Raw genomic sequence first — 27,478 nt, 5'->3', positions numbered from 1 at the left:
AGGGTATTACATCCATCAAGAGGGCCCGGACCTGGGTAAAACTTCGTGTCCCTTGTATCATGTTACCATCAACCTCAGACGCATAGTTCGGGACCCCCTACCCGAGATCCGCCGGTTTTGACACCGACATTGGTGATTTCATTGAGAGTTCCTCTATGACGTCGAAGACATGGTTGATGGCTTGCCTTGTTATCAAGGATAGTAGCACCTCCGAAGGAGCCATGGCCTCACACCAAACCCTCTGGCTGGGCGGCTTTACCATGACCTCCCGTCCGGCCGTTAAGCCGACGATGACTTCTCGGGTCATCGAAAATCGCCTTAGTGTTGACCCCGAATACTCCAAGGGATCCGATAGAGTTGTCGTCTTTAAACGAGCTCCTCGATCGCATTGCCGCCTTGGGGGTCACTACGGACTACGATTGGATTGGGCTTAAACCCGATCAAAGAGAAACCAAATCTCTGTCGATCACCCATCAGATAGCGGTAGTAGAGGAGCAAATCAACAACTCTTCCTCTATATTGAGGACGAACTATGTTCAGGTTTCCGAGCTCGAAGAACCAGATACCCGTCCGCAGAAAAACATGCCCCATCCTCCGAACCTAGAATCGGACGGCGGACCTGAAAAATCGGTTGATATCCCGGAGCCCGAACTGTTAAGCTCAGAAGTTCCTCAGACTCCGGATCCCAAATTGGGTCAGGGTTCAGATCTAAAGCCACCCACCCACCCAAATATTCACGACCTCACATGCATACGACAACAGTCTTGGGAAACAGTCCATCACTTTTGGGCCAGATTCCTCCTTGTCAAAGACAAAATTAAATATTGCCGCGACGAAGACGCGATCTCAGTATTCTACAATAATTGCACAGACGAAGGAATCCTCAACGCCAGCAACTGCCATCACGTATCACACTTTGCTGACTTGGCAACCATAGTACAGAAGTACCGCGCAATGGAAAGCGCCTGGAAAGCTCAGGCAGCCCGCTGGGAACCAACGGTTTCCACTCAACCCCTCGTCCGGGAAAAAAGGATGCACCCTAGCTAGGCGCCTGACCCAGTAGTAAAGAAATCGAAGCCCAGCATCGGACGCGGAACCGTTCTGGAGGGATGGCTCGATAGGCCATGCAAAATACACATAACACCGGATACGATAACAACCCACGGCCTTAGAGCATGTTGGATACTCTGGCAAGTGGCCAAGAGCGGCGAGGATATCCTCACCAAAAACACCGCGGAGCAACTCCCCACAGAACACGACGAGCACAGAGTATTGACAATCTTCAAGACTTTCGCTTCAAACAATCGGCGCAAGAGGGCACTCCGCGACCTCGCCGAAGGCTGCCAAGTCGCAACAAAAAATCCCTGGAACGACACGGCCATAACTTTCAACGCCAGTGACGAACCAAAAATCCGATCAGTCTGGGCACCAGCCGCATTGGTCCTCAATCCAATTGTGGACGGCTTTCGGCTCACTAAAGTGCTCATGGACAGTGGTAGCGGACTAAACCTCATCTATGAGGACACACTGAATAAAATGGAAATAGACAGGAGCCGCATCGAGCATAGTAATACAACCTTCCGAGGGATCATTCCCAGCCGGAGGCACGATGCGCGGGGAAAATTACACTCGGTGTGGTATTCGGCACGCCGGAGAACTATCGGTTCGAAGAGATAACCTTCCAAGTGGCCCCTTTCAACAGTGGATATCATGCCTTGTTGGGGCGAGATGCATTCACACGCTTTCAAGCTATACCTCATTACGGGTATATGAAGCTCAAGATGCCCGGGCCCAACGGTATTTCCACTCTTGCTAGTGATCCGGACATAGCCCTCCGCGCCGAAAACAAAATAGCATCACTAGCCCTTGAGGCACTGTCTGAGGCCCTCGCGGCTGAAGACTTAACCGCACTATGCTCCATGGTGGACAGGGACGACATAATCCTTGATAAGCGTCCCAAATCCACCTCTTTCAAACCAGCAGACGAAATAGTCAAATTCCATGTCCACCTGACGGACCCCAAGAAGATAGCTTCCATCGGGCCATGGCTGGACCCAACGGTTGACGCCGCACTACGAACGTTCCTGCGCGAGAACTGGGATATATTCGCCTGGCACCCTTCTGATATGCCAGGAATCCCACGCAGGCTGGCCGAACACAGCCTCAATATATTGAAGGGATATAAGCCGGTCAAGCAAACACTGTGGTGCTTTTTCGAACCTAAACGACAAGCCATGGGGGAGGAGCTAGCCAAGTTAATCGAATCCGGATTCATCAAAGAAATAAAACACCCGGACTGGCTAGCAAACCTGGTGATGGTACCAAAGAAGGACAAATCCTGGCGCCTCTGCGTTGACTTCAAAGACCTCAATAAGGCTTGCCCTAAGGATCCCTTCCCCCTCCCCCGCATTGATCAGACCATTGATGCTACTACAGGACACGACTCACTGTGTTTCCTCGACGCATACTCTGGATACCATCAAATTAAGATGAAGGAATCCGATCAAGCCGCAACGGCATTCATCACCCCCATACGGGCCTTTCTGCTTTAACACTATGCCCTTTGGTCTTAAAAACGCCGGTGCCACCTACCAACGCATGATTCAAACATGCCTAGAGAAGCGAATCGGCAAGACAGTGGAAGCATATGTGGATGACATTGTCATCAAAACTAAACACGTCGAGTCGTTAATAGACTACTTGCATCTCACATTCGACAATCTTCGGACATATGACATTAAACTCAATCCGGAAAAGTCTGTTTTCGGTGTTCCCGCGGGAAAGCTGCTGGGCTTCATAGTTTCCAATAGAGGAATTGAAACAAATCCAGCCAAAATCCGATCTTTGTCACAATTGGCCACGCCAACCGACCTCAAACAGGTCCAAAAACTAGCCGGATGCATGGCAGCTTTAAGCCGCTTTATATCCATACTAGGAGAAAAAGCATTGCCACTTTATCGCCTTCTCCGACATACCGACCACTTCGAGTGGACGGAAGCGGCAACGGCCGGACTAGAGGAAATAAAGGCTCTTTTAGTGAGCAACCGATCCTGGCCGTGCCAAACGCTAGTGAACCGATGTTATTATACATCTCTGCAACACACCAGGTGGTGAGTGCAGTGCTCGTCATTGAGCGAGAGGAGGACGGACACAAGTTCCCACTCCACAAACCAGTATACTACGTATCCACTGTCCTTACACCATGCAAATCCCGGTACCCTCATTACCGAAAGATAGCATATGCGGTATTCATGGCGTCCCGGAAACTATGTCGCTACTTCCAAGAGTGCTCGATTACAATGGCTTCTGAAGTACCACTTAATGACATAATAAATAACTGCGACGCTACGGGTCGGATTGCTAAGTGGGCTATTGAGCTCCTACCATTTGACATAACATACACACCACGCCGGGCCATTAAATCCCAAATATTGGCCAACTTCATCACCGAATGGACAGAGGCCGAACTCCCTAAAGAGTACGGCACATATTTGTCGGCGTTCTGGGAACGGGGGTCCCCAGACTTGCCTGCCTGCGGCCCACGGCGTGGCTGAGCCAGCAAGCCGTACGGCCCATCTTCACCAACAAAGCACCCAAGACCCTCGCGAGGGTCCAAGCCTCGCAAGGCGGACGACGCGCGACCTCCTCGGGAGTAGCCTAGCTAGGCAGGCTCACGAGGAGCGGAGATATCAAGGCGGGGCAAACCTCACGAGACCCTCGTGATATGAGCCATGATGCACGACACCAGGCGGACGCCAGGAAGGCGCTAGGGCGTGCAACGTCCTTGTTTCCTCTTTGGTGCTAAGGAGGCAAGCATAGGCGAGGAGTATCGATGCATCAGGCAAAGGTTGCCATTTCAGTGCAACAAGACCAAAACCAGGTGGACAGCAAGAAGGAGGTCATCATGGAGCCCAAGACGGTGTCACCACCAGAGCTTTGCGCAGGCGAAGACCACTTTTGTCACAATAGCTTGTACTGGCTGTCCCCCTTCAAATTGGCCCGCCATTGTTGGCTCCCTTCCCGCTCGATATTTGGGAAGAGGACCAGGGTCTATATAAGTAGAGCTAGCCACCATAGTGGGGGGATCATCTCACCCAAGCTTGATCCAACCAGGGGATGGATCAATTAGACCATCCTCACACACTCAAGCTCACCGAGCTCAAGAACACCTCAACCTTAGGAGGCTGTTCTTCCCTCGTACTGTTCATCATTGGCCCTGGAGGCAATCCACCACCACCACACTGGAGTAGGGTATTACACCACAACGGTGGCCCGAACCAGTATAAATCTTGTGTCTTTCTGTGTTGCGAGTTCGTCAAGTTCATCCACGAGATCTTAGCGAGCTAGGGCATAGATTGGTGGGAAGGAAAGACTTCTCGCGCACCCCAGTGTTCGAACCTTAAGGGTTTGCCAGAACCCCACATCCGACATTTGGCGCGCCAGGTAGGGGTGCGCCGTAGCTTCCCTTCCATCAGTTCGTCGCTCCGTCACTCCATCGTCTCCATGGCGGACGCACGTCGTGCTCGAGCTGAGCCTCGGGCTATCCTGACCGCCCGCGTCGCTCAGACGGCTCCCGTCGGCGGGCCACATCACCATTCTCCGTCCCCCGCTACAAACGCTACCACCGGTCCGGCAGGGAACGAGCAGCAGGCATCCTCGCTGCATCCTTCAGTGCAGCAAGACGTCCGCACCGCCACTCCATCAGTGACCCCTGCCGATTCTTCGTCTCATGCCCACCGCGCTCCCATGGAGGCACGGGCCATGCTCCTCGCGGCAAACGACCTCCTACATTACCGCCCCATCGATGACCTCTACGAGGAGTGGCTCGACCGCATCGCCGAGCTCGTCCGCGCCGCAGAGGGCTCTCCAGCGCCGTCTCACTCTCTGCCTCCCCCTCAACCAGCCGCGGGCGACGGGGCTCGTGGCGCGCCTCCACCCCTCAGCCCCAAGACATCACCATGGCACCAAGGCGCGCGGCTCTGCGACATGATCCGCCGCGCCCGGCGCCCGCGCGCGAAGAGAGAAGCTGCCAAGAAATTCCACGGCCGTGAGAAGCCGCACCTGCGCTCCCTGCGCCACCTCATCAAGACCGCGCACCGCCCGCAGTGGTGCAGCGCGGACCTCGTCAAGACCAAGCTCCACCTCCGAAGCGGGCACCGGCTACCACGGTTCACTGTCGCGCCTTCACCCCCGAGCTGCGTAGCGTCGCCTGGCCAGGCAAGTTCAAGTCGGATCTGCGTCCTCACTATGACGGTACCGCCGGCCCCGCGGAGTTCCTGCAGCTCTATGAGCTGAGCATCGAAGCGGCCAACGGCGACGAAAAGGTCATGGTGAACTGGTTTCCATGGCTCTCAAGGATGGAGCTCGCTCTTGGCTCCTGAATCTGCAGCACGACTCGTTCTCCTCCTGGGACAAGATGCGCGACCGCTTCGTCGCCAACTTCCCGGGCACTCGCGACCGCCCACCGGCCGCTGGTGACCTACACCGCATCAGGCAATAGCCAGGAGAGACCCTCCAGAAGTACATCCAGCGCTTCAACAACACCCGCCTCAAGATCCCCAAGGTCACGGATGAGGCCATCATCTCCGCGTTCTTCGATGGCATCCGTGACATCAAGATGAAGGAAGAGCTCGCCATCCACGAGGAGCTCTGCACATCTTAGGAGCTATTCAACCCGGCGACCAAGTGCGCAAGAGTTGAGGAGGGGTGCCTCTCTCTCCTTGAGCTGCCAGCCGTGGGCGTGGAGGAGAAGAAGGCCAAGGCCAAGAACGTGAAGTGCAAGGAGGTAGCTATGCTCGCAGCGGAGCCCGACATCAAGCGGGGCAGAGATCAGCCCGAGTCGTCCAAGAACGGTCAATCATTCTGCGCCTTCCACAACCTGAACACCCACAACACCAACGACTGTCAAGAGCTCAGAGCCATACGAGAAGGATGCTATGGTCGATGCCCCGAGCGCAGCGACCGGGGCTACGGCCGCGGAGGAGGACATGGAGGCGGACGCTGGGACGACCGTGGTCCGCGCCAGGAGTGGCACGACCGACCACGCGAGGACCGCTGGCAGGACCAACCTCATGAGGGCGCCTGGAGGGACCCGCCTCGTGAGGATCGCCCCTAGGGCAACGCCGGTCTTCCCCCGCTGCCGACACCAAGAAGGAACGACGATCACCACCAGGATGAGGGGGCTGGGGGCTTCCAGGAGCCGCGCGCGATTGCCTGCATCTTGGGTGGCGCCTAGGCCCCAGCCTCTCAGTGCATCTTCAAGCAGTTTGCTCGCGAGGTGAACGCGGCGCTCCCCAAGCTTGAGGCCACGCGCCCACTCAGGTGGTCCCAATGTGCCATCACTTTCAACTCGGCGGATCAACTCAAGTGCGCAGCCACCGCTGGCACCCTTCCCATGTTGTGTTCCCTAGTCATCAGCAATGTGCAGGTCACCAAGACCCTCATCGACGGCGGTGCAGGGCTCAACGTCCTGTCTGTCGACACGTTCGACAACCTCCAAGTGCCATATGAGTAGCTCCAGCCCACCAAGCCTTTTCTCAGGAGTGACCGACGGCTCCACCACGCTGATAGGGAAGGTCCACCTACCTGTCACCTTTGGGGGGGCGCAAGAACTACCGCACCGAGCTCATCGACTTCGACGTCGTGCACATCCGCCTACTGTACAATGCCATCCTCGGGTATCCAGCCCTGGCCAAGTTCATGGCAGTCACTCATCACGGCTACAACGTTCTCAAGATGCCAGGAAGCGGAGGAATCATCACGGTCCCGTGTGAAGAGAGGGATGCGGTGTGCTCCCTCGAGCGCGCCTTTCAAGCCACAACAATCGGCGACCCCGACAGTAGAAATGAAGGCCCTCTGGAGGCCATCCCCAAGAAGAAGCAGCCGCGCCATGCAGGACCTTAGGAGGATTGCATCGCGGCAGGAGCCACGTCAGGATCAGTGCCCGCTCCAGGGGCGCCTCCCTCCATCGCATAGGAAGGCACGCCTGGTGCCCTCCTCAGGCAAGGCTTAGGGGCTCTCTTCTGGAGGGGCCTCAGACCTTGCCAACCTCACGAGGGAGGCGCTTGCGCACCACTTGGAAGCGTGCTTCGTGGCACGTGACCCTCAGGAGAGTACAGGGGAACGAGTGCCCACCACCCAGGAGTTCATCACCAAGACTACTCAGGAACTGCAAGAAGCAAGAGCCATGTGCGGCGACAGCCGCCCATGGGGCGCAGCTCCGCATCCTGGCGAGGATGCTGGGCTGCGTGTCTGCATCAACGTCCCAGGGCTCAACAGGGCCGCATCTCAGGAGCGTTTCTGGCCTTCGCATGTGGGCCACTGCGAGGGCCTGCCGCACAGCTACGTTCGTATGCCTTTTGGCTTGCCGAGCGTGGCGTCGGCCTATCAGCGCAACATGCGATGTGTCCTGGCGGCTCAGGAAGCCAGGTACCACGCCGTTCTGGATGAGATGGAGACGGTCTTCAGGGAACCTCCCGAGGCTCAGGGTTCTGGCGGCTCATGAGGAGTCATTTCTTCAACGCACGCCTTCAACTGCACCAACTCTACTTCGTCTACAGAACCAGGTGACATCTTCCAAGCTCGTTTAGCTAGGAGCGCCCCTCGGGCTACATTATTCCTAGGCCGCATGGGTCCGTCCCTGCGGCATGTATCCCTTTTGCTTATGTCTTCAGCTTACCTTGTTGGGGTCGCCCCTCGGGCTACATAATCCCCAAGCCGCTTGGGCCGGGCCCGGTGGCACGCATCTTCCTGCATTTATCCAAGTTGATCTGCTGTCCATGCTTAACCCGCCAACTGCTGTCACCTCCTCGATCATCGCCCCCCCCCAGGGCCTCCATATAGGCACCGCGCTGGTGCATGGGTCCATCCCTGCCACGCCGACAAATCTGAGCGGTCGAGCTCTGGCTCGCGGCACGCCCCGCGCACGTCACCTCACCAGGCCTCAGTGCCTTCACCTCATTCAGAGCAACCAGCGGCAGGCTGACAGCTGTAACGGCAATCGTGTTTCTTCTTGTGCCTGTTCACAGGGACCTCATGGGAAGGATAGCAGGCGGCACCGCGAGTCTCCTTTTCTCTCATGCAATTCGCTTGCACGTTAAAAGGGGGCTCCTGAGCATCGCGACTCAGGAGCTCTTACTGGCTCTCCAGCCCTCACCCCCTGGCCTTGACCATGGCATTGCAACCTGGCATACCAGCGGCGGCTGAGCTCGCTCGAGGGCCGGGGCCCGAGGACATAGAGCACTAAGGAGAGCATGAGGAGAGGGAAACTCGTATGGGCCAGCCTAGCTATGCCGCATGAGTAGGCGCGCAGCCCTAGCGCAACGTCAGGAGTCGCCACGAGATCAACGAGATAAGTCCCGCACTCGGATTGGCTAAATGTTTGGGCCTAATGGTCACTCACGCCTTGCCGCAGCCCCGTTGCGGCCACGTCAACTCCCTTTCTCACCTTACCATGGCTGCTTGAGCGCTAAGGGGGGCCTCCTGAGCATCGCGCCTTAGGGGCTCTTACTGGACCTCGGGTCGCACACCTCCTGGCCTTGACCACGGCATGCGACATGGCATACCAGCGACGGTTGTAGCCTACCTGGGGATCGGGACCTGTCGGCGTAGAGCAACAAGCTATCACGAGGAAAGAAAGGGGGACCGAGCCTTAACGGGACATGCGTTCACCAAATTCTCATAACAGGGAAGATAAGCCCAAAAGACATTACGAACCCTTACATGCCCCCATGCGGCAATTCATGATTCATTGCAGGAAACAAAAGCCGATACTAAGGGGAATCCTATCTACATCCTTCCGTGGTGGACACCATCATCAACAGTGGGCCACGGGAGGCTGGCGCCAACCCATCCAGATCAGCGGCGGCGATGGCCAGACGTCGCAGCCCTGCTTCGAGCGCGGCGAGAGCTCGGGGGCACGTAGGTGTCGTCGTTTGTCTCCAGAGTCTCATAGAGCTCAGGAGAGTTGCTGGACTCCCAAGGGCTACTGCTGCTAGGGTGGCCGCGAGCGGGACGCGCGTCAACCTCACGCTCCTCTCTAGAGCAGCATTCCAGGCGGCGGCCCTCAGCATCGAAGACCTTGAAGAAGAGCGTGGAGACGCCGTCGAACTCAAAGTTGATCGCGAGAGCGCCCCTCGCATGGCAGACCTGCGCGATCTCGCCCCAGCCACACGTCATGAAGATCTTGCCAGTGGGGACCGCTTTGATCTCCGCTCCGGTCACCGGAGCGCTGCAGTCGGCGTGCTGCAGCCAAAGCTCGAGAGGCCCCCTCGGCGGCATCACGTCAGAGAAGAACCGCGGGAAGCGGATCCAAGAGCTCGGAGGCATCGGCGCCCACAACACCAACTCGCGCGAGGAGTCCACGGCGTGAACCCCAGGGGCGACGGCACGTGTCTCCATGGCGCGGCGACCCTGGATGCGGCATGGGCGGCGCTGCTCGTCACTCCGTCTTCCCGAGCCCTCGGCTTGGGCGTACAAGGGCAGCGGGTACCCCGGAGGAGGCCGCTCGCACCAAGGCCTCGACACCACCTGCATCGTCGCTTCATCACGGCGATGGATCGACCTCTTCTTCAGCGGAAGAGGCCCGGGATCATCACGGTGAGCCTTTCCTTTCCCTTCAATAGAGAACTTTCTGATGGGTGCCATTGTTGTCAGCAGTCGAGCGAGGAGGAAGAAACAAGCAAGCAAGGAAGAGATGGGCAATGGGGGCTCCGCCCCCCTCCCCATTTATAGCAAGGGAAGGCCAACCGGCGTCTCCCACGATCACAGGTAATGATGGTTTTCCTTGCATGTCGCAGGGACTTATCAAGTCGAGTAGTTGCCGAGGCAACATGGGGAAGCGGAGATGCCCACGTCCAATCAACCGCCACCCGTAAATCGAGGTTGTAGGCTTTGGGGGCCCGCGGCGCTCCGTACTTGGCCCTTGGCTTCACCGCGAAGCCAAGCCCGAGCGCACCTTGGGCCCGGGGGCTACTGTCGGCATTTTTGGAACGGGGGGTCCCTAGACTTGCCTACCTGCGGCCCACGACGTGGCTGAGCCAGCAGGCCGTACGGCCCATCTTCACCAACAAAGCACCCAAGACCCTCGCGAGGGTCCAAGCCTCGCGAGGTGGACGACGCAAGACCTCCTCGGGAGTAGCCTAGCTAGGCAGGCTCACGAGGAGCGGAGATACCAAGGCGGGGAAAACCTCACAAGACCCTCGTGACGTGAGCCATGACGCACGACACCAGGCGGGCGCCAGGCCGCGCAGCGTCCTTGTTTCCTATTTGGTGCTAAGGAGGCAAGCGCAGGCGAGGAGTACCGAGGCATCGGGCAAAGGTTGCCATTTCGGTGCAACAAGACCAAGACCAGGAGGATGGTAAGACGGAGGTCATCATGGATCCCAAGACGGCGTCACCACCAGAGCTTTGCGCAGGAGAATACCACTTTTGTCAGGATAGCTTGTACTAGTTGTCCCCCTTCAAATTGGCCCACCATTGTTGGCTCCCTTCCCGCTCGATATTTGGGAAGAGGACCAGGCACTACAAAAAAAGACACATCCGTGACATTTTGGGCCGTACGAAATTTTTTTCTGTCATACATATGACACTTCTATGACTATAATTGTGACAAAACCCGGTATCATCATAGATGTGGTGGGCTCCTACTTCTATGACAAAAATGATGACAGAAAATGGGCTTTTTGTCCTGGGCGGGCCAGAGACGCAGATGCATGACATTCTTTGGTCAGTCCATCACGGAAAAAACTGCGGTAGAAGCGAGGGGGAGGAAAATTTCGGGGAGTTCCCGGTTACGGTGGGAGGTCGGGGGCCAAGTGATGCGCGTTTCTCTCATACACGTACGCGCGTGTGTGCGAGGTGTTGGCTCTAACTGAACCCGAGCGATTGCACTGCAGGCTACGCATTACTGAACCCGAGCGATTGATCGATGGATGTTAACTGAACCCGATCGAGTGATTCCTTCACTACTGCTGCTAACTGAAGCCGATCGATGCTGCCTCTGGGATGAACAGTGAGCATTGCGGGGGGGTTTGGATGAACAGTGAGCGGTGGCGTTGCCTCTGGATGAACAGGACCCCGTGGTGTGGTGGAGGGCTGGATGAACAGTAGATGATGGAGGGGTGCCCGTGGAGGGGTGGTTGAACAGGACCCTGTGGTGTGGAGGGCTGGATGAACAATAGACGGTGGAGGGGTGGTTGAACAGTAGCCGGTGGAGTAGCGCGTGGTGGAGGCTAGATGAATAGGAGCCCGTGGAGGCTGGAGGAGGTCGACGGTAGCCCGTGGAGCCCGGAGGAGGTCGACGGTGGAGATGAACAGTATCCCGTGGAGTCCCGTTTTGCGGTACGCCACACCCCTCCTGATGAACAGGACCCCGTTTCGACCGTAGGAGGTCCGTTTCGTCCGTTTTGCGGTACGCCACACCCCTCCCGATCAACAGGACCCCCGTTTCAACCGTAGGAGGTCTGTTTCCTCCATTTCGCGGTATGCCACACCCCTCCCGATCAACAGGACCCCCGTTTCGACCGTAGGAGGTCCGTTTCCTCCGTTTTGTGGTATGCCAGACCCCTCCCGATGAGCAGGATCCTGTTTCGAACGTGGCCAGTCGAACAGAAGGCCGTTTCCTCTGTTTTGCAGTACGCTAGGCCTCGTTTCCATCGCCTATTCCGTCCAAGCCCTCCAGATGAACATGACCACGCATTCTTTTCCAACCCAGCCGGTTGGCTCCCACGCGTTCCGTTGCCTCCCGATGAACACGACGCATTCCGTTGCCTCCCCATGAACAAGACGCATTCCGTTGCCTCCCCATGAACAAGACGCATTCCGTTGCCTCCCCATGAACACGACGACAACGTTGTTTCTCTGTTTCGACCCAGCCATGTACATGAGCCCTGGCCATACGTATGCGCGAGTAGGCGTTCGAGACCCTGCCCGTATGTTCACATATGTGGCCGTATTTTCTTTCTTGCACCCTGGACGTTGTACGTACGTGTACATGCTACATGCGCACCTCTACTACGACACGTGTGCGCCTCTACTACGACACGTGTGCGCCTCTACATCGACCAGTATGTACGTACACGTTCGCAACCAGAATGACAACGCTACGTACGCTTCGACCAGGTGGGTCCCGACTGTCAGGCACTTCCTTGCCTGCGAAGATGTAGCTGGTGGGGCCCAGCAGTCAGGGGGTGAATCATTTTTTTTGCCCAGACGCACTTCCTTGCATGCGAAGGTGTAGCTGCAGGGTCCCAACAGTCAGGGGGGCGAATCGTTTTTTTGCCCAGACGCACTTCCTTGCGTGCGAAGGTGTAGCTGGTGGGTCCCAGCAGTCGGGGGGCGAATCATTTTTTTCGGACACACTTCCTTGCATGCGAAGATGTAGCTGGTGGGTCCCAGCAGTCAGGGGGCGAATCGTTTTTTTTTCGGACGCACTTCCTTGCGTGCGAAGATGTAGCTCATGGGTCCCAGCAGTCAGGGGGCGAATCATTTTTTCGCGAAATACAGTGGCCCGTCCGGTGGGTCCCCGCTGTCAGGTGGAGGAATAATTATTTTTCACGTAATAAGGAGGCACTTCCTTGCGGCTGCCATGGACCCAGCTGTCAGCCTCTCCACGTACAGTCCACGTCCGATGGAAGTCGTTGCTTGACCATGTTGACCACGTCGCGCCGAGAGCACCAGGGCAGTGGACGATGGCGAGGCCTAGGAAGGGGACGACGCAGAGCCGGGGAAGACGCGGCAGTGGATGCACACGCGGAGAGGAGTACGAGGGTTCACTGGTTCGGCTGCGCTACCGTCGCCGCAGAATAACAGGGGGTGTGGGTGATTGGAGGGATGGCCTGGCCAGCGGTGGGAGTAGTAGGGGGCGGTGAGGCCTCTGCGGTAGCACAGCCGGCCACGGGAGGCAGGAGCAGGCGGCACGACCGACGCTGCTTTGGGCGGCTGGAGCAAGAAGACCAGAGGTTGAAGAAGCACGACGGCCGTTGGATGGACATCGTACGGTCACTGCAGCTAGAATCGTATATATTGACTAAGTTGACAAAGCCCTTGGTACGTCAACTTAGTAGTCCCACAGGTCGGCTTCCGAAATGGTGCGCCCCAGATGTCAGGGGGAGGAATCATTTTTTGGGTGGGTGAAGCTAGAATATCCGAGATTGAAGAAGAAGCATGGCATCCGTTGGATGGACATCCAATGGCCACTGCTGCTAGAACCGTGTGTTGACTATAAGTTGACAAAGCTTTCCATACGCGTCAACTCAGTTTTTTTAGGGGACGCATCAACTTAGTAAGGCCAGAAGTGTGTGGCAGAGAACTTATAGCCCATTTGAGATTTGTAAGAATGTGTAGCCCATTTTTGAATTCTAATGGAATTTATTACAGCCCATTTACAGTTTTGTTAAAAGTGCAGCCCATTTCAACCAACCGTTCAAAACAGAATTCAATAAAATTTCCCATATTTTGATGGGATCCGAAATATTTTTATCCCGAAATTTCTAGTCAGATTAAATACAATTTCAATATAAATTTATATTACGTAACAATCCAACGAAACATTGTGCTCGCAAAAATTAATGAAATTAAAATTTTCAATATCCGAAAATAATATTTTATAAAGTAATAACGTGTTTGGTGCATTTTTTCATAGTTACTGCCCAGTTTTTATAATTACATCCCATTTATTATTTCTTAAAGCTCATTTTCTTGTTAAGCCTAATGCATCCCTCCTAGCAAAGATTTGCAGCCCAGAGGGGCGGAGAATAACAACTTGACCTTGCCTGGGTATTCCTAAAAAAAGTATAGCTGGGCTAGCCATTTTCAGCTTGAAAAAAATTAATATCTGGGCTGGATATCTTGTCGGGTTTCGGGTTCCGGCAGACGCTCGAGGTTCGAACACTGGGGTGCGCGCGGAGTTCTCTCCCCTACCGTTCTACGTCCGATCCTCTCGCGCGAACTAAGATGAAAATGATGAACAACGCAAGAGACACGATGTTTATACTGGGTCGGGCCACCGTTGTGGTGTGGTACCCTACTCTAGTGTGTGGTGTGGTGGATTGCCTCTGGGGCTGATGATGGACAGTACAAGGGAAGAACAACCTCGCGAGAGGTGTTCTTAAGCTGGTGCGATGAACTGCTAGGGTGAGTTCAGTCGCCTCTCTTTCTCTCTGCTAGGGTTCTACCAGGTCTCTCCCGGGGGGTTTTTCCTCACTCTATGGTGGCTAGCTCTATTTATAGAGGCCCTGGACCTCTCCCCAAACAATGAGCGGGAAGGGCACCAATAATTGGCCATTTCGAAGGGGAACATCTAGTACAAGTTATCCTGACCAAAGGTGGTCTTCGGCTACCAAAAGCACTGGCGATGACGCCATCTTGGGCTCCACGGTGACCTCCGTCCTGCTGTCCAGCTGGTCTTGGTCTTGTTGCACCGGAATTGTAACCTTTGCCTGATGCCTTGGCCTGTGTTTGCCCCCTTTCCACCAAAGGGTCAACAAGGACACTGCGCAGGCCGGCGCCCGCCTGGTCTCGATCGTCATGGCTTGCGTCACGGGTTCCTCGCGAGGTACCCTTGCCTTGATCTTTCCGCCTCCTTGCGAGCCTACCTGATGAGGCTGCCTCTGAGGAAGCTTCCTGTCATTCGCCCCACGAGGCTTGGCCCCTCGCGAATGTCTTGAGCTTGAGCTGATGAAGACGGGCCGCACTGGGCCCCCGCTTGAGCCACGCCGCAGGCTGCAGGCAGGCAAGTCTGGGGATCCCCGTTCCCAGAACGCCAACAGTAGCCCCCGGGCCCAAGGCGTGCGTGGGCTTGGCTTAGCAGAGAAGCAAAGGGGCAAGCGCGAAGCGCCGCGGGCCCTAACAGCCTGCGGCCTTGGGCGCCGCGTGGCGGTTGATTGGGCGTGGGCGGCTGCGCTTCCCCATGACGCCTCGGCAACTGCACGACTTGACAAGTCCCCGCATGCAAAGATATGGGTCACGATTACCTAAGGTCATGATGCCCGGCGGTTGGCCTTCTCTGGCTATAAGTACGGGGCTGCGTGAGCTTCACCAGTTCACCCCCTTTCCGTTACTCCTCCTCTTCTTCTTCCTCATCCTTGCTTCCTCTTGCACCAATGGCACCGATCCGCCGGTTTTCAGCTGAGGAGAAGGGAAAGGTCCCCTGAGAGGGTCCTGACCCCCTCCTGCCGAAGAAGCGGCCAATCCTTTGTCACCGGGACGAAGGCGCCTGGCAGGTGGTGTCGAGGCCGTGGTACAAGCAGCCGCCGCCTGGGTTTCTGCTGCCCTTGCACGCCCGCGTCGTAGGCCCCAGGGGGGAGGGCGCCGAGCAACACCGACAGCGTCGCCGCCGACGCCGGCGAGTCACAGTGGTGCGCGTCGTCCCCCCTGGAGTCCACGCGGAGCGCTCCTCTCGTGATCATGTGCTTCACGTCGCCATGCCTCCAACTTCGTGGATCCGCCTTCCTCCCTCCTTCGCCTTCGAGATGCCGCCGAGCGGGGCCCTGGAGCTCTGGCTGCAGCATGCCGACTGTGGCACCCCTGCAACCGGAGCGGAGGTCGCGGTCGTCGCTTCGGGCAAGGTCTTCATGACCCGAGGCTGGGGTGAGATTGCTCGGGTCTGTCGCGCGGACGGCGCCTTGGTGATCCATCTTGAATACGACGGCGCCTCCTTGATGTTCTTCAAGGTCTTTGATGCAGAAGGATGCCGGCTGGAATGCTGCCCTAAGGGAAGCGGCAGTGGTGATGAACTGGCGAGGGCCAGCCCCGCCCGTTGGTCCTCCTGCAGCTCCTCAGGCAGCAGCGGAGGGACTGCGGGCTTCAGCGGCTCCCCCGAACTCCACGCGTCCCTAGAGACGAGCGACGACAGCTACGAGCCTCCGAGCTCACGCCGCACTCGGAGTGAGGCAGCTGCATCGGGCCGCCGACGCCACTGATCTGGATGGGATTGGCACTGGCACTGGGCAGCCCACTGTTGATGATGGCGTCGCCTGGGGAGGTGCTAGCAAGTAGCGTTCCTTAGGGTTAGCACCTTTTGTTCCCTACAAGGAATTAAAGCAACACCCCGTGGGGGTATGTAAGGCGTCTGTCGCATTTTTGTAATTACTATATCCTTAATATGGATTGGCGTGAGGTGTCCGTTCTGTTCTAGCTAAGCTCCCCTTTTCTATCCTCACGAGGACTTGGCGCTCTACGCTGAAAGGTCCCAGTCCCCAGGCAAGCTTCAGTCGTCGCTGGTATGCCAGGTCGCGATGCCGTGGTCAAGGCCAGGAGGTGAGTGGCCCGAGGTCTGGTAAGAGCCCCCAAGTCGCGATGCTCGGGAGGTCCCCTTTAGCGCTCAAGCAATCCTTGCTGGGCGAGAAAGGAAGGTAGCATCGCCATGACAGAGTTGCACTGGGCGGGGATTTAGCGTTGCGTTGGTCTAGCCTTTGCGACGGCGCGACTTATCTTCTGTGTCTGACGTAGTTCCTCGGAGAGGCGCCTGGTCCGAGAGGCGGTGGTCGAGGTACTGCTGGGTTAGGCCCTCGCGAGCTTCTTCCCACTCCCCCGCACTTTCCTTAACGCTCTACGTCCTCAGGTCCCGGCCCTCGAGCAAGCTCAGCCGCCGCTGGTATGACAGGTCGCGATGCCGTGGGTTAAGGCCAGGGGGTGAGGGCTGGAGAGCCAGTAGGAGCCCATGAGTCGCGATGCTCAGGTACCCCCCTTTTAACGTGCAAGCGGTCCGTGCCGAGGAGAGGGAGAGAGAGCTCACGATGCCCCCAACGTTGCTCCTGGAGTAGGTCCTGCACACCAATCATAAGGAGAAACAAGGCATGTTGTTACGGTCGCCGGCCAACCTATGGTCACTCCGAGGGAGCGGTCAGGGCACTGAGGGTCTGGTGAGGTGGCGCCGTGCGGGGCTGCCGCAGCCAGAGCTCGACCACTCAGGTTTATCAACGCTGCAGTGACAGACCCGTGCACACGCACCGTGCCAGAGCGAGCGGCTCTTCAAATAGGCGTCGATTGAGCAGGTGATTAGGTCAGGTATGTCATGCACATAGGAGGAGATCCAATTTCAAGCAAGCGCAGGTAAAAGCAACCGCCGCTAGGTCGGGCCTGAGCGGCGTGGGGATGATGCAGCCCAAGGGGCGCCCCCAACAAGGTAAATGAAGAGCATAAACAAAATGGATACATGCTGCGGAGACGGACCCGCGCGGCCTGGGAATGGTACAGCCCTGTGGGCGCTCCCAGCTGAAAGTAGAACTCTGAAAGATGTCACCTGGTGTTGTTGAAGACGAAGTGATGCTGAGGAAGTGAGCGATGCACGGTGAAGATGTCGGCCTTCATGAGCCCCCAGGCCCAGGGGCCTCGGGAGGTTCTGGTGGCACGTGCAGGTCTTCGGGGATCATCGCCACCTCCGCCAGGACCGCGCGATGCCTGACCTCCTGAGCCTCCAGAATGCTCCTCAACAGGCACTGATGTGCGGCGACTGCGCTTGGCAAGCCGAAGGGCATGCGAACATAGCTGTGGGGTGGTCCCATGCAGCGCCCTACGGCCGAAGGCCATAGGCGCTCCTGGGACGCAGCTCGGTTGAGCCCTGGTACGTCGACGCAGACGCACAATCCTCCATCCTCGCCTGGATGTGGGGCCACGGTAGGTAAGCGGCGGCTGCCGCGCATGACTCTGAACTCCTGTAGCTCTTGGGTGTTCCTTGCGATGAACTCCTGAGGGTTTGGTCTGCTTTGACTTGTACCTTTCTAAGGGAAGCGTGCCTGAAAGCACCCCTCCAAGTGGTGCCCAAGTGCCTCCCCCGTGAACTTGGCAAGGTCAGTGGCTCTCCAAGAGAGAGCCCCCGAGCCCTGCCTGAGGAGGGCACCGGGCGCGCCTTCCTATGCGCAAGGGGGCGGTGCTCCCTGACCGGGCGCGAATCCTAACGCGATACCTCTGGAGGTGCCTGCTTCCTTGTGGCTCTGGCTAGGTGAGGTCTTCTTCTTCTTGAGGGTCGCCTCGGGAGGCCTCCCGCTCCTGCGATCTGGGTCTTCGATTGCTGCAGCTTGGAACGCATGCTTGAGCGAGCACACTGCGTCCCTTTCTTCACAGGGTACGGTGATGACTCCACTGCTTCCTGGCATCTTGAGGATATTGTAACCATGGTGAGTCACTGCCATAAACTTGGCTAGGGCTGGGTACCCGAGGATGGCGTTGTACGGCAGGCGGATGTGAGCGACGTCGAAGTCGATGAGCTCGGTGCGATAGTTGTTGCGCTGCCCGAAGGTGACTGGGAGGCGGATCTGCCCAATTGGAATAGTGGAACCATCGGTGACTCCTGAGAAAGGCTTGGTCGGCTGAAGTTGGTCGTATGGCACTTGGAGATTGTCGAACGTCTCGACGGACAAGACGTTGAGTCCTGCTCCGCCGTCGATGAGGGTCCTGGTGACTTGTATGTTGCTGATGACTAGGGAGCAAAGCATTGGGAGGACTCCGGCCATTGCCGCACATTTGAGCTGGTCTGCGGAACTGAATGTGATCGCACACGAAGACCACCTGAGAGGGCGCGTGGCCTCAACCTTGGGAAGGACTGCATTCACCTCGCGAGCAAACTGCTTGAAGATGCGCTGTGAGGGTGGGGCCTGGGCACCGCCCAAGATGCAAGCAATTGCATGCGGCTCTTGGAAGCCCCCAGCCCCATCGTCTTGGTGTTGGTCTTCGTTCCTCCTTGGTGGAGGCGGCAGAGGAGGGAGGCCTGCGTTGCCGTGGGGACGGTCCTCACGAGGCTGGTCCCTCCAGCCCCCCTCGCGAGGCTGGTCCTGTCAGTGGTCCTCACGAGGGCGGTCACGCCATCCCTGGCGAAGCCCACGGTCTTCCCATCGTCCACCGCCTCTTCCTCCTCCTCGGCCATAGCCCCTATCATTGCGCTCTGGGCGTCGGCCGATTCGCCCATCTCGCACGGCTCTGAGCTCTTGACATTCATTGGTATTGTGGGTGTGGAGGTCATGGTACACGCAGTACCATCCGCCCTTGGATGACTCAGGCTGATCCCTGCCTCGCTTGGTGTCCGGTTCCGCTGCTAGCACGACAGACCCCTTGCGCTTCACGTCCTTGGCCTTGAGCTTTTTTTTTCTTCCGGGTCGGCTGCCGGGAGCTCGAGGAGGGAGAGACGCCCTTCCTCGGCCCTGGCGCACTTGGTTGCCAAGTTGAATAGCTCCAGGGATGTGCACAGGTCTTCATGGATTGCAAGCTCTTCCTTCATCTTGACGTCACGCACGCCGTCGGAGAAGGCTGAGATGATGGCTTCTTCAGTAACCTTGGGGATCTTGAGGTGAGCGTAGTTGAAGCGCTGGATGTACTTCTGCAGGGTTTCTCCTGGCTGTTGCTTGATGTGGTGTAGGTCGCTCATGGCCGGGGGCCGGTCGCGAGTGCCCTGGAAGTTGGCGATGAAGCGGATGCGCATCTCACTCCAGGAGGAGATCGTGCCGGGCGCCAGGTTCAGGAGCCAGGTGCGGGCGCCGTCCTTGAGCGCCATGGGGAACCAATTCTCCATGACCTTCTCGTCTCCATTGGCGGCTACGATGCCCAGCTTGTAGAGCTGCAGGAACTCTGTAGGGTCCGCTGTGCCATCGTAGCGGGGAGGGTGGTCAGGCTTGAACTTGCCTGGCCATGTGACGCCCCGCAGCTCAGGGGTGAAGGCGAGGCAGCCCGCCATGGCCACTGGCGCCCTTTGCTGGTGCTGGACTCGTTCTTGCGGGTCACCACGCGCCACCACTGGGAGCAGCGCGGGGTTTTGTCGTGGAGGCGCTAGGGCGTGATCTTGGCGCGCCGGCGCTGGGAGCGCGTGAGCACCTTCCCGGGGACGTGGGATCTCTTGGCAGCTCCCTTCTTGCTGCGCAGGTGCCGGACGTGGAGGGTCTCGCCCTGGGGCTGCGCGCCTTGGAGCTAAGGTACCTTCTTGGGGAGGAGGCGGCGGAGGCGCCTCCTGATCCTCGCCCCCGGCACGGGACGGAGGGCGAGGCAGCGAGAGAGACCGCAAGGGGGAGCCCCCTACGGCGCTGACGAGCTTGGTGATGCGGGCGAGCCAGTCCTCGTAGAGGTCATCAACGAGGCGATAGTGCAGGAGCTCCCGCGCCAAGAGATGTGAGGCGTGCGCATCCATGGGTGCAAGATGTGCGTGGGACGATGAGCCAGCTGGAGTCAGTGACGTGGTGGCGGTGCGGCCATCCCGCCGCACCGAGGGGTGCTAGGACGAGGCCTGCTGCTCGTTCCCCGCCGGGCCGGTGGCGGCGTTGGCGGCGGGCGTTGGGGAACGACGAGGGGGGCCGCCGACAGGCGCCGTCTGGGTGACGCGAGCGGCGTGAGCAGCCCGGTGCTCGGCGCGAGCCCGACGAGCGTCGGCCATGGACACGATGGAAGATCACACACGAACAGCGGAAGGAAGATTCCGGCACACCCCTACCCGGCGTGCCAAATGTAGGGTTTCAGGTTCCGGCAGACCCTTGAGGTTCGAACACTGGGGTGCGCGCGGAGATCTCTCCCCTACCGTTCTACGTCCGATCCTCTCGCGCGAACTAAGATGAAAATGATGAACAACGCAAGAGACATGATGTTTATACTGGTTCGGGCCACCGTTGTGGTGTAATACCCTACTCTAGTGTATGGTGTGGTGGATTGCCTCTAGGGCTAATGATGGACAGTACAAGGGAAGAACAGCCTCGCGAGAGGTGTTCTTTAGCTGGTGCGATGAACTGCTAAGGTGAGTTCGGTCGCCTCTCTCTCTCTCTACTAGGGTTCTACGAGGTCTCTCCTGGAGGTTTTTCCTCACTCTGTGGTGGCTAGCTCTATTTATAGAGGCCCTGGACCTATCCCCAAATAATGAGAGGGAAGGGCGCCAACAATTGGCCATTTCGAAGGGGAACATCTAGTACAAGTTATCCTGACCAAAGGTTGTCTTCGGCTGCCAAAAGCATTGGCGATGATGCCGTCTTGGGCTCCACGGTGACCTACGTCCTGCCGTCCGACTGGTCTTGGTCTCGTTGCACCAGAATGGTAACCTTTGCCTGATGCCTTGGCATGTGCTTGCCCCCTTTGCACCAAAGGCGAAACAAGGACACTGCGTAGGCCGGCGCCCGCCTGGCGGCCGCCTGGTCTCGATCGTCATGGCTTGCATCACGGGTTCCTCGCGAGGTACCCTTGCCTTGATCTCTCCGCCTCCTCGCGAGCCTGCCTAATGAGGCTGCCTTTGAGGAAGCTTCCTGTCATCCGCCCCGCGAGGCTTGGCCCCTTGCGAGGGTCTTGAGCATGAGCTGATGAAGACAGGCCGCGCTGGGCCCCCGCTTGAGCCACGCCGCAGGCCGCAGGTAGGCAAGTCTGGGGACCCCCGTTCCCAGAATGCCGACATATCTGACCTGGGCTAGACGGGCCACAGCCCGCCCAGTTAATACCTGCAGTGATGTTTTTGTTGTTGTTCAGAGGAGAAAAATTAATATCTGGGCTAAACATCGAAAAACTCTGTAGTGCTCACACCTTAAAAACACAAATAATGCTCGAGCTTCTTGGTCCCAACTGTCGGCCGCTTCTTGTGCAATTCTCTCGTTTATTGACTACTCCCTCCTTTCCGGTTTATAAGGCTCAATTCAAAAATCTCACCAACCATGGTAGATGATGAATGGTGGAATATTTTTTGTAGTTTGCAAAAGCACCCAATTAATGCTCTTGTTTTCCTCAAAAAATTATGTTTACGAATGCATTAATTGCAATGCATGCATGCATAAAGTGCATGCATTAGTCAGTTTTCTCTTAATACTTGCATGCAATGATTTAATGCACCTTGAAGTCTGAACATGTGATGGGGAACAACCAAATTGAGCCTTATAAAATGGAAAAACTAAAATTTTGAGATAAGCCCTATAAACCGGAAAGGAGGGAGTACTACATAGGTTGACAATGGTGTGGGACTGTGATGTCCGGAAACCAGGAGGAAGCAAAATAAATTATAGTTTTATATGTATATATATAATAAGGAGGCACTTGCGTACGTGAGGCTATGGACCTGGTGGGTCCCCATTGTCATCCTCTCCAAGTAAAGTCATCTCCTCGCCCGCACGCGCTTTCCGCCCGAAACAGTCAGCGCTGCCCTCCCCACTTCCCGGTGCAGGCGATTGCTCCGCCTTCAAACGACACAAGTGTCGTCCGTCCGTCCATCTGTCGCCCACATTAATGATACGCGATTGCCGAGGCAGCTACTCCGGCGCCACACGTCCATCCCTCCGCCCGCCCACCATTGCTATATAAACTGTTGTGTCGGCCATAGCCGCAGTCATCCGCATCCGTTCCCTTTCTCCTGTCCACACCACTACTACCCACCATGGCTTCCTTGCGCTCCAGCGCTCTTCAGGGCGGATGGACGACGGACCATAAGGAGATGGAAGCCATTGCTGTCGACCGGCTGGCCGGCAGGCAGCCAGAGGATGACGACGTCCCAATGGAGAACATGGTAGTTGACGATCCAGCGCCAACCCCCTCCTCTGCGCCATCCTCGCCGGTGCATTGCACCATGACCATCGGCGAGGCCTGTGCCCAATATATGGACAGGGTGAGGCAGATGCGTGAGGAGCAGTTCCGGGAGGTGCGGGCCGACACCGCCTACAACCACCATCTCCTCGAGGAGCACCTGCAGGCGGAGGAGCAGATCACCGCGGAGCGGGCGGAGCAGGAGGCGCTGCTCGACTCGTACTGCTCCACCCGCAAGGGCCGCCTCGAGCGCTGGCGGTACCGCATGCAGGTGGCGGAGGCTGCGGCCGCCTACAAAGAGGCTGGCAAAGAGGGCGGTGAAGCGGGCGAGGCACTGTTTGGTGAGACCGAGGACGAGGTAGAGGACAATGCCGGCACCGACGAGTCCCCACTCCGATGGCGTCGATGAGGCCCTGCTTCGCTGAGGCCCCACGGCACCAGCAACAAGGCAGAGGACACCTCCGGCTCCGCCAAGGCCCTGGCCCGCCAACAATGGGGCAGAGGACATTGCCGGCTCAGACGAGGCCCCGCCCCACTGCCAACGAGGCCGCACCACACAGAAAACGAGGAAGAGTAGAACACGGTAGGTCGCCGCCGCTCGGGTCCAAGTAAGGCCACCGCTGCTACCCTCCAGTTGAAGCCAAGCTAGGCGGGTTGACCATTGACGGCCGGTTAGCTTCTTGGCAGCGACGTGGAGTCGGAGAGCTGCGCTGGAGAAGAACGCTGCTTCTACTTAACTGCTGGTGTAGTTGGCTGACTGACATGTGGGCCCAACAGGCCACATGTCAGTTACACAACTGCACCTGCAGTTAAGTCACTGAAGCTTCTATTCGGCTCAGCAGGACACAGGTGGGTAGCTTCGGTTAATTAATTATACCTCCAGCGCACCCCTTTTTAGTTGAAGAATGTATGAAATGTAATGAAATCCGGCATGTTTATATGAAATCCGACCGTGTATGAATGAATTTATTTCGACTAGTTCGAATTCCTGTATCACTGGCATTGGATGAACATGCAAAACAATACGTACTAGCATTATTCCCAGGGTGATCACCTCGTTTCCAGCAGTTTCACATGTACTCCCTCTGGTCCTTTCTGGTCTGCATACAAGTTTTGTCTGGAGTCAAAGTATCTCTACTTTGACCGATCTTATACAAAAAAGCATGCACTTTCACAATGTGCGAAGTAAAAAGGAACAGAAGGAGTACAAATAGTTTGAGCAGCTTTTTAGCGTTTCTTTACATTGCAATCAAACACACAGGCCTGCCAATTCATAGAGAACATTCAAAATAATTGATGATTATGCATCTCAGCGACTCACATGTCAGAGGCAATATTTACTTCACAACTAAAGAATAAAGGAAAATTGGATCGACGCTGCTGACAGCAAAGGGCGTCCCATTCGAAAATATCAAACACATGTCTTGCTAAAATCAATGAGAAAAATTTGACAAGGTTGTCCCATTCCAAAATATCAAATGCATACAATTGTGGAATGGGCAGGGTTTGCCATCAGTTCGGACATTGACATGGCACCTCGTGCTAAATAAACCAGCTATTCTTTTTGTGCAGTTCCACCAAAATCAACCAAATTCGCGCGTAGCTTGTATGATTTCGCCCTTATATGTTGCAACGCCATGAACTTATCGGCACCACCTTTCTTGTGGTGGAAATGAATGATTCGATGTATTCATGAACATTTTGTGCAGTTCCCATTGAAATCAAGCTAAGCACCCCTGTTTGCACAAATACAAAAAAGTGATTAGTATAAAGCAAACTGTACTATGAATTGACAGTTTCAATAGGCACATACATGGTCCATGTAGAGCACACTTTTAGAAAAATGGAACTCACCAGAAAGAATCCTAGAACAACATTGTACTCGCGCATCACGGCAAAAAGATGGAGATTTGTCAGTCCTTCTGAGCTGAAGTTAGTTTGGTCTTATGGGGAGTAATGTAACCATCCTTCAACTGCTCCTTCTGATGAGAAGATAGACATGGCTTCTTCATCCTGGCATAATCGGAACTAGTCACTTCACGTACTCCATATTCTTCTTCAGAGGAAGATGATCCTGTTGTGCAAAGACAAGAGGACTACTGAATGCAAGCATCCCTATTTGCTCGAAAAGAAAAGGCAAGGCAATATTTAAAATAGCACAGATGAAGCACTTCTCAAGGACAATACCACTTTTTCATGACAGTATCTAAAAAGTAGCACAACACCAATAAAGATGACAAAGCTCAATCATATGGATGAAATCAGTGGGCGAGTACCAACCTTTGTCAGGAGGCTTATTGTGTAGAGCATACAGATGAAGCACTTCTCCGGAACCATCTGACGCTATCTACGGTGGTGGCCATGCTTACTATATACTCCTCGATTAGTTTAATGTTTCCAACATCTTCTTGTGCAGTTCCACTAAAATATATGGTATCTTCAAAGAAGATCCCTGTTTGCACAAGTTGAGATAATTACATATTACATTAAGAGTGGCATCAAATCAGTGCAAAAACAATTGCTCGTTCCAGCCATAGCAATAAATTAAGATGCAAAACTATATCATTACTTGTGTCATCATAGTTCCAGTGCTTCATTACAACACCGAGAGTTGATTTTTGTTTTTCTTCCGCTTGTTCTTCCCCTTCATCACTTGGTTCAATAATAGACAAGCTTCGCCTTCAATGTAAGATTTGGCATGTTAATTAGGGAGCACAAGTATAGTACTAAACTTAATTTTCTGATGAAAGTGGCAAAATACAGGCCAGCAGTTGTGAAATATCCATATCTTACCTCAATGGGATATTACGGTGCACATACAGATTGGAAGTCTTGTCTCCATTTGTGAAGTTCACTAAAATCAAGCAACATTATCGTACAAGTAGCACAACATATGAAAGCACACTACAGAATCATGTGAAAGAAGGCTAGTACTGACCTCTCATGATGCGGAATTCAAACAACTCATAAGAAGAAGATCTGAACCAAATTCGCCTTAACGGATAGGAAGTAAGATCTCCTCTTGTGCAGTTCCACTAAGATCAAGCAATCAAGCAACGTTGTCGGTGTGACATTTTGGTTGAACTGCACAAAACACTCTTAAAACAAAAGTGTTTTGTGCAGTGCAACAAAAGGTCACAATGGCAACGAGGTGAAGTAGATAACCCTGTTTACACAGAGGTGCAAAGGAAACAATTAGTGGTCAATAACGGTTGATGACACAGAAACCAACAAAAAGAAGCATCTACCTTATCTAAATGGGAAAGAAAGCAAGACAGTAGCATTTCTCAAACAGTGGCATTGACTAATATTAACATAGAGATTATATTAACAATAAAATTCGTTAAACATGTAATTTGCTTTTAACTGTGGCATTGCATCAATTTTCCAGCGGCATTATTAGAGGGTGTTTGTTTACAGGGACATTTTGGTGTAGGGACTAAAAAAACTCCGTGTCAGTCCCATCTAAACCAAACAGGAGGGACTTTTTGGGACTAAAAGTGGGCATTTGGGACTAAAGAAAGAAGACCCCGAGGGAGTCTTTTTGGGACTTTTTCCAACAGTTTCCCTTGCCACGCATCGCACCTTGTCTCTTTTAGTTCATTACTAGGGATAACATGGTGTTTTAGCATGTCATTTAATAACCTCTAGTCCATGTTTAGTCCCTGGAACCAAGCAAGTAGGGACTATGGAGTTTTTAACCAAACAGGGCCTTAGATTAACAACAGCTAATGAGTTGCACGGGACAGTGGACGCACCAGCACCATGTGCATCTACCGATGTACTGTGGTCATGCACAGTCTGTTGCAACAAAGAACAAACAACCACGGAGCATATGTGTTGGTCCCAGTTTTGTTATCTTTAGACACCTTTCCCTATGTGAGCGCAGCAAATCTAGTCCTGCTCAAACTCTACAGCCTTGTCCTTTCCTTTCCTTTTTGAACTAGTACTTTCGCCCCTTCCTTTCCTTTTTGAACCACGTCCTAGATTTATGTGATACAACTTTCCCCACTACTTTCCCCCCGTTCCTTTCCTCTTTGAACCATGTCCTAGATTCATGCTATACAACTTTCCCCCTTCATTTCCTCTTTGAACCACGTCCTAGATTCATGCTATATACAACTTTTCCCACTACTTTCCCCAACTCCTTTCCTCTTTGAACCACGTCCTAGATTCATGGTATACATGCAGCTAGAGCAATGCATGTGGAGTAAGTAAATTATACCTTAAGGTTCTTAGGGCGTGGTTCGGTGGGCGACGGGACAGCGGCAAAGAAGAATGGGTCGGAGGCCCTCTCGCGCCGCCGCTGGGTGGAAAGTGAACAGCTGCGCCGGTAGTCCCTCGCCGACGGCGACAGTGTTAAGCCTCCTTCCGTTCCCGACGGACGGATCCTGCCGGCTCTTGGAGCAGCAGTGAGGGGAGAGAGAGGCCAACGAAGTCTTGCTTAGATCTGGAGAGGGCGAGAGAGTGTGAAGAGAGCAACTACAAGGGCGAGAGAGTGTGAAGAGAGCAACTACAAGCGCTGAGGCTCCAGCGTGTATATATATACTGGAGAGAGTGTGTGAAGCGTGCAAACCCTAGAAAACATTTTGACCAGTCAAAGAATCCTCCTGGCACAAATTATGCTCAAGTGTAGTTATCGAACCCGAGACCTCAAGTTAGAAGGTGCAATGGTACCAAGGTGCGTGCGTGCGTGTGTGTGTGTGTGTGTGTGTTTAACAGCATGTGTGTGTTAGAGAGAGCGATAGATCGACCTACTCCTACAGAGAGATGTTGTGTAGTGTACGATTTTAGCCGCGAGAGTCGGTGCATCCTCTCGTTTCCGGGCGTGTCCGGTAGGGACATGCGGACAGATGCCATGCCCGCTCCTGACCAGCCTGGCCCACCCAAAGCCCCTCCATCGCCCGAGCGCGCTTCCCGCCCGAAACGGTCAGCGCCGCTTCAAAGAATCGGTGCCGCATTCATGCCCGGGCAGAGCGGACACGACCTCTCACTGGCGCAAGAGTGATGG

At 55.4% G+C, this 27,478-nt stretch overlaps 1 protein-coding gene across 1 annotated transcript in view; it reads left to right on the top strand.

Annotated features, from left to right (window-relative positions):
* Positions 1–4,986: 4,986 nt before the first annotated feature.
* The window catches only part of LOC125506803 (uncharacterized), a 63,484-nt gene continuing 40,992 nt past the window's right edge, over positions 4,987–27,478 (top strand). The window contains exon 1 of the mRNA XM_087523431.1: positions 4,987–5,175. Within this exon, the coding sequence (XP_087379557.1) occupies positions 4,987–5,175 (189 nt within the window). The remainder of the gene's footprint in view (positions 5,176–27,478) is intronic.

This window comes from Triticum urartu, chromosome 5A, assembly GCF_056163025.1.
Source record: "Triticum urartu cultivar PI428250 chromosome 5A, HENAU_Tu73, whole genome shotgun sequence".
Classification (NCBI taxonomy): domain Eukaryota; kingdom Viridiplantae; phylum Streptophyta; class Magnoliopsida; order Poales; family Poaceae; genus Triticum; species Triticum urartu.
This window is presented reverse-complemented; position numbering and strand designations above follow the sequence as displayed.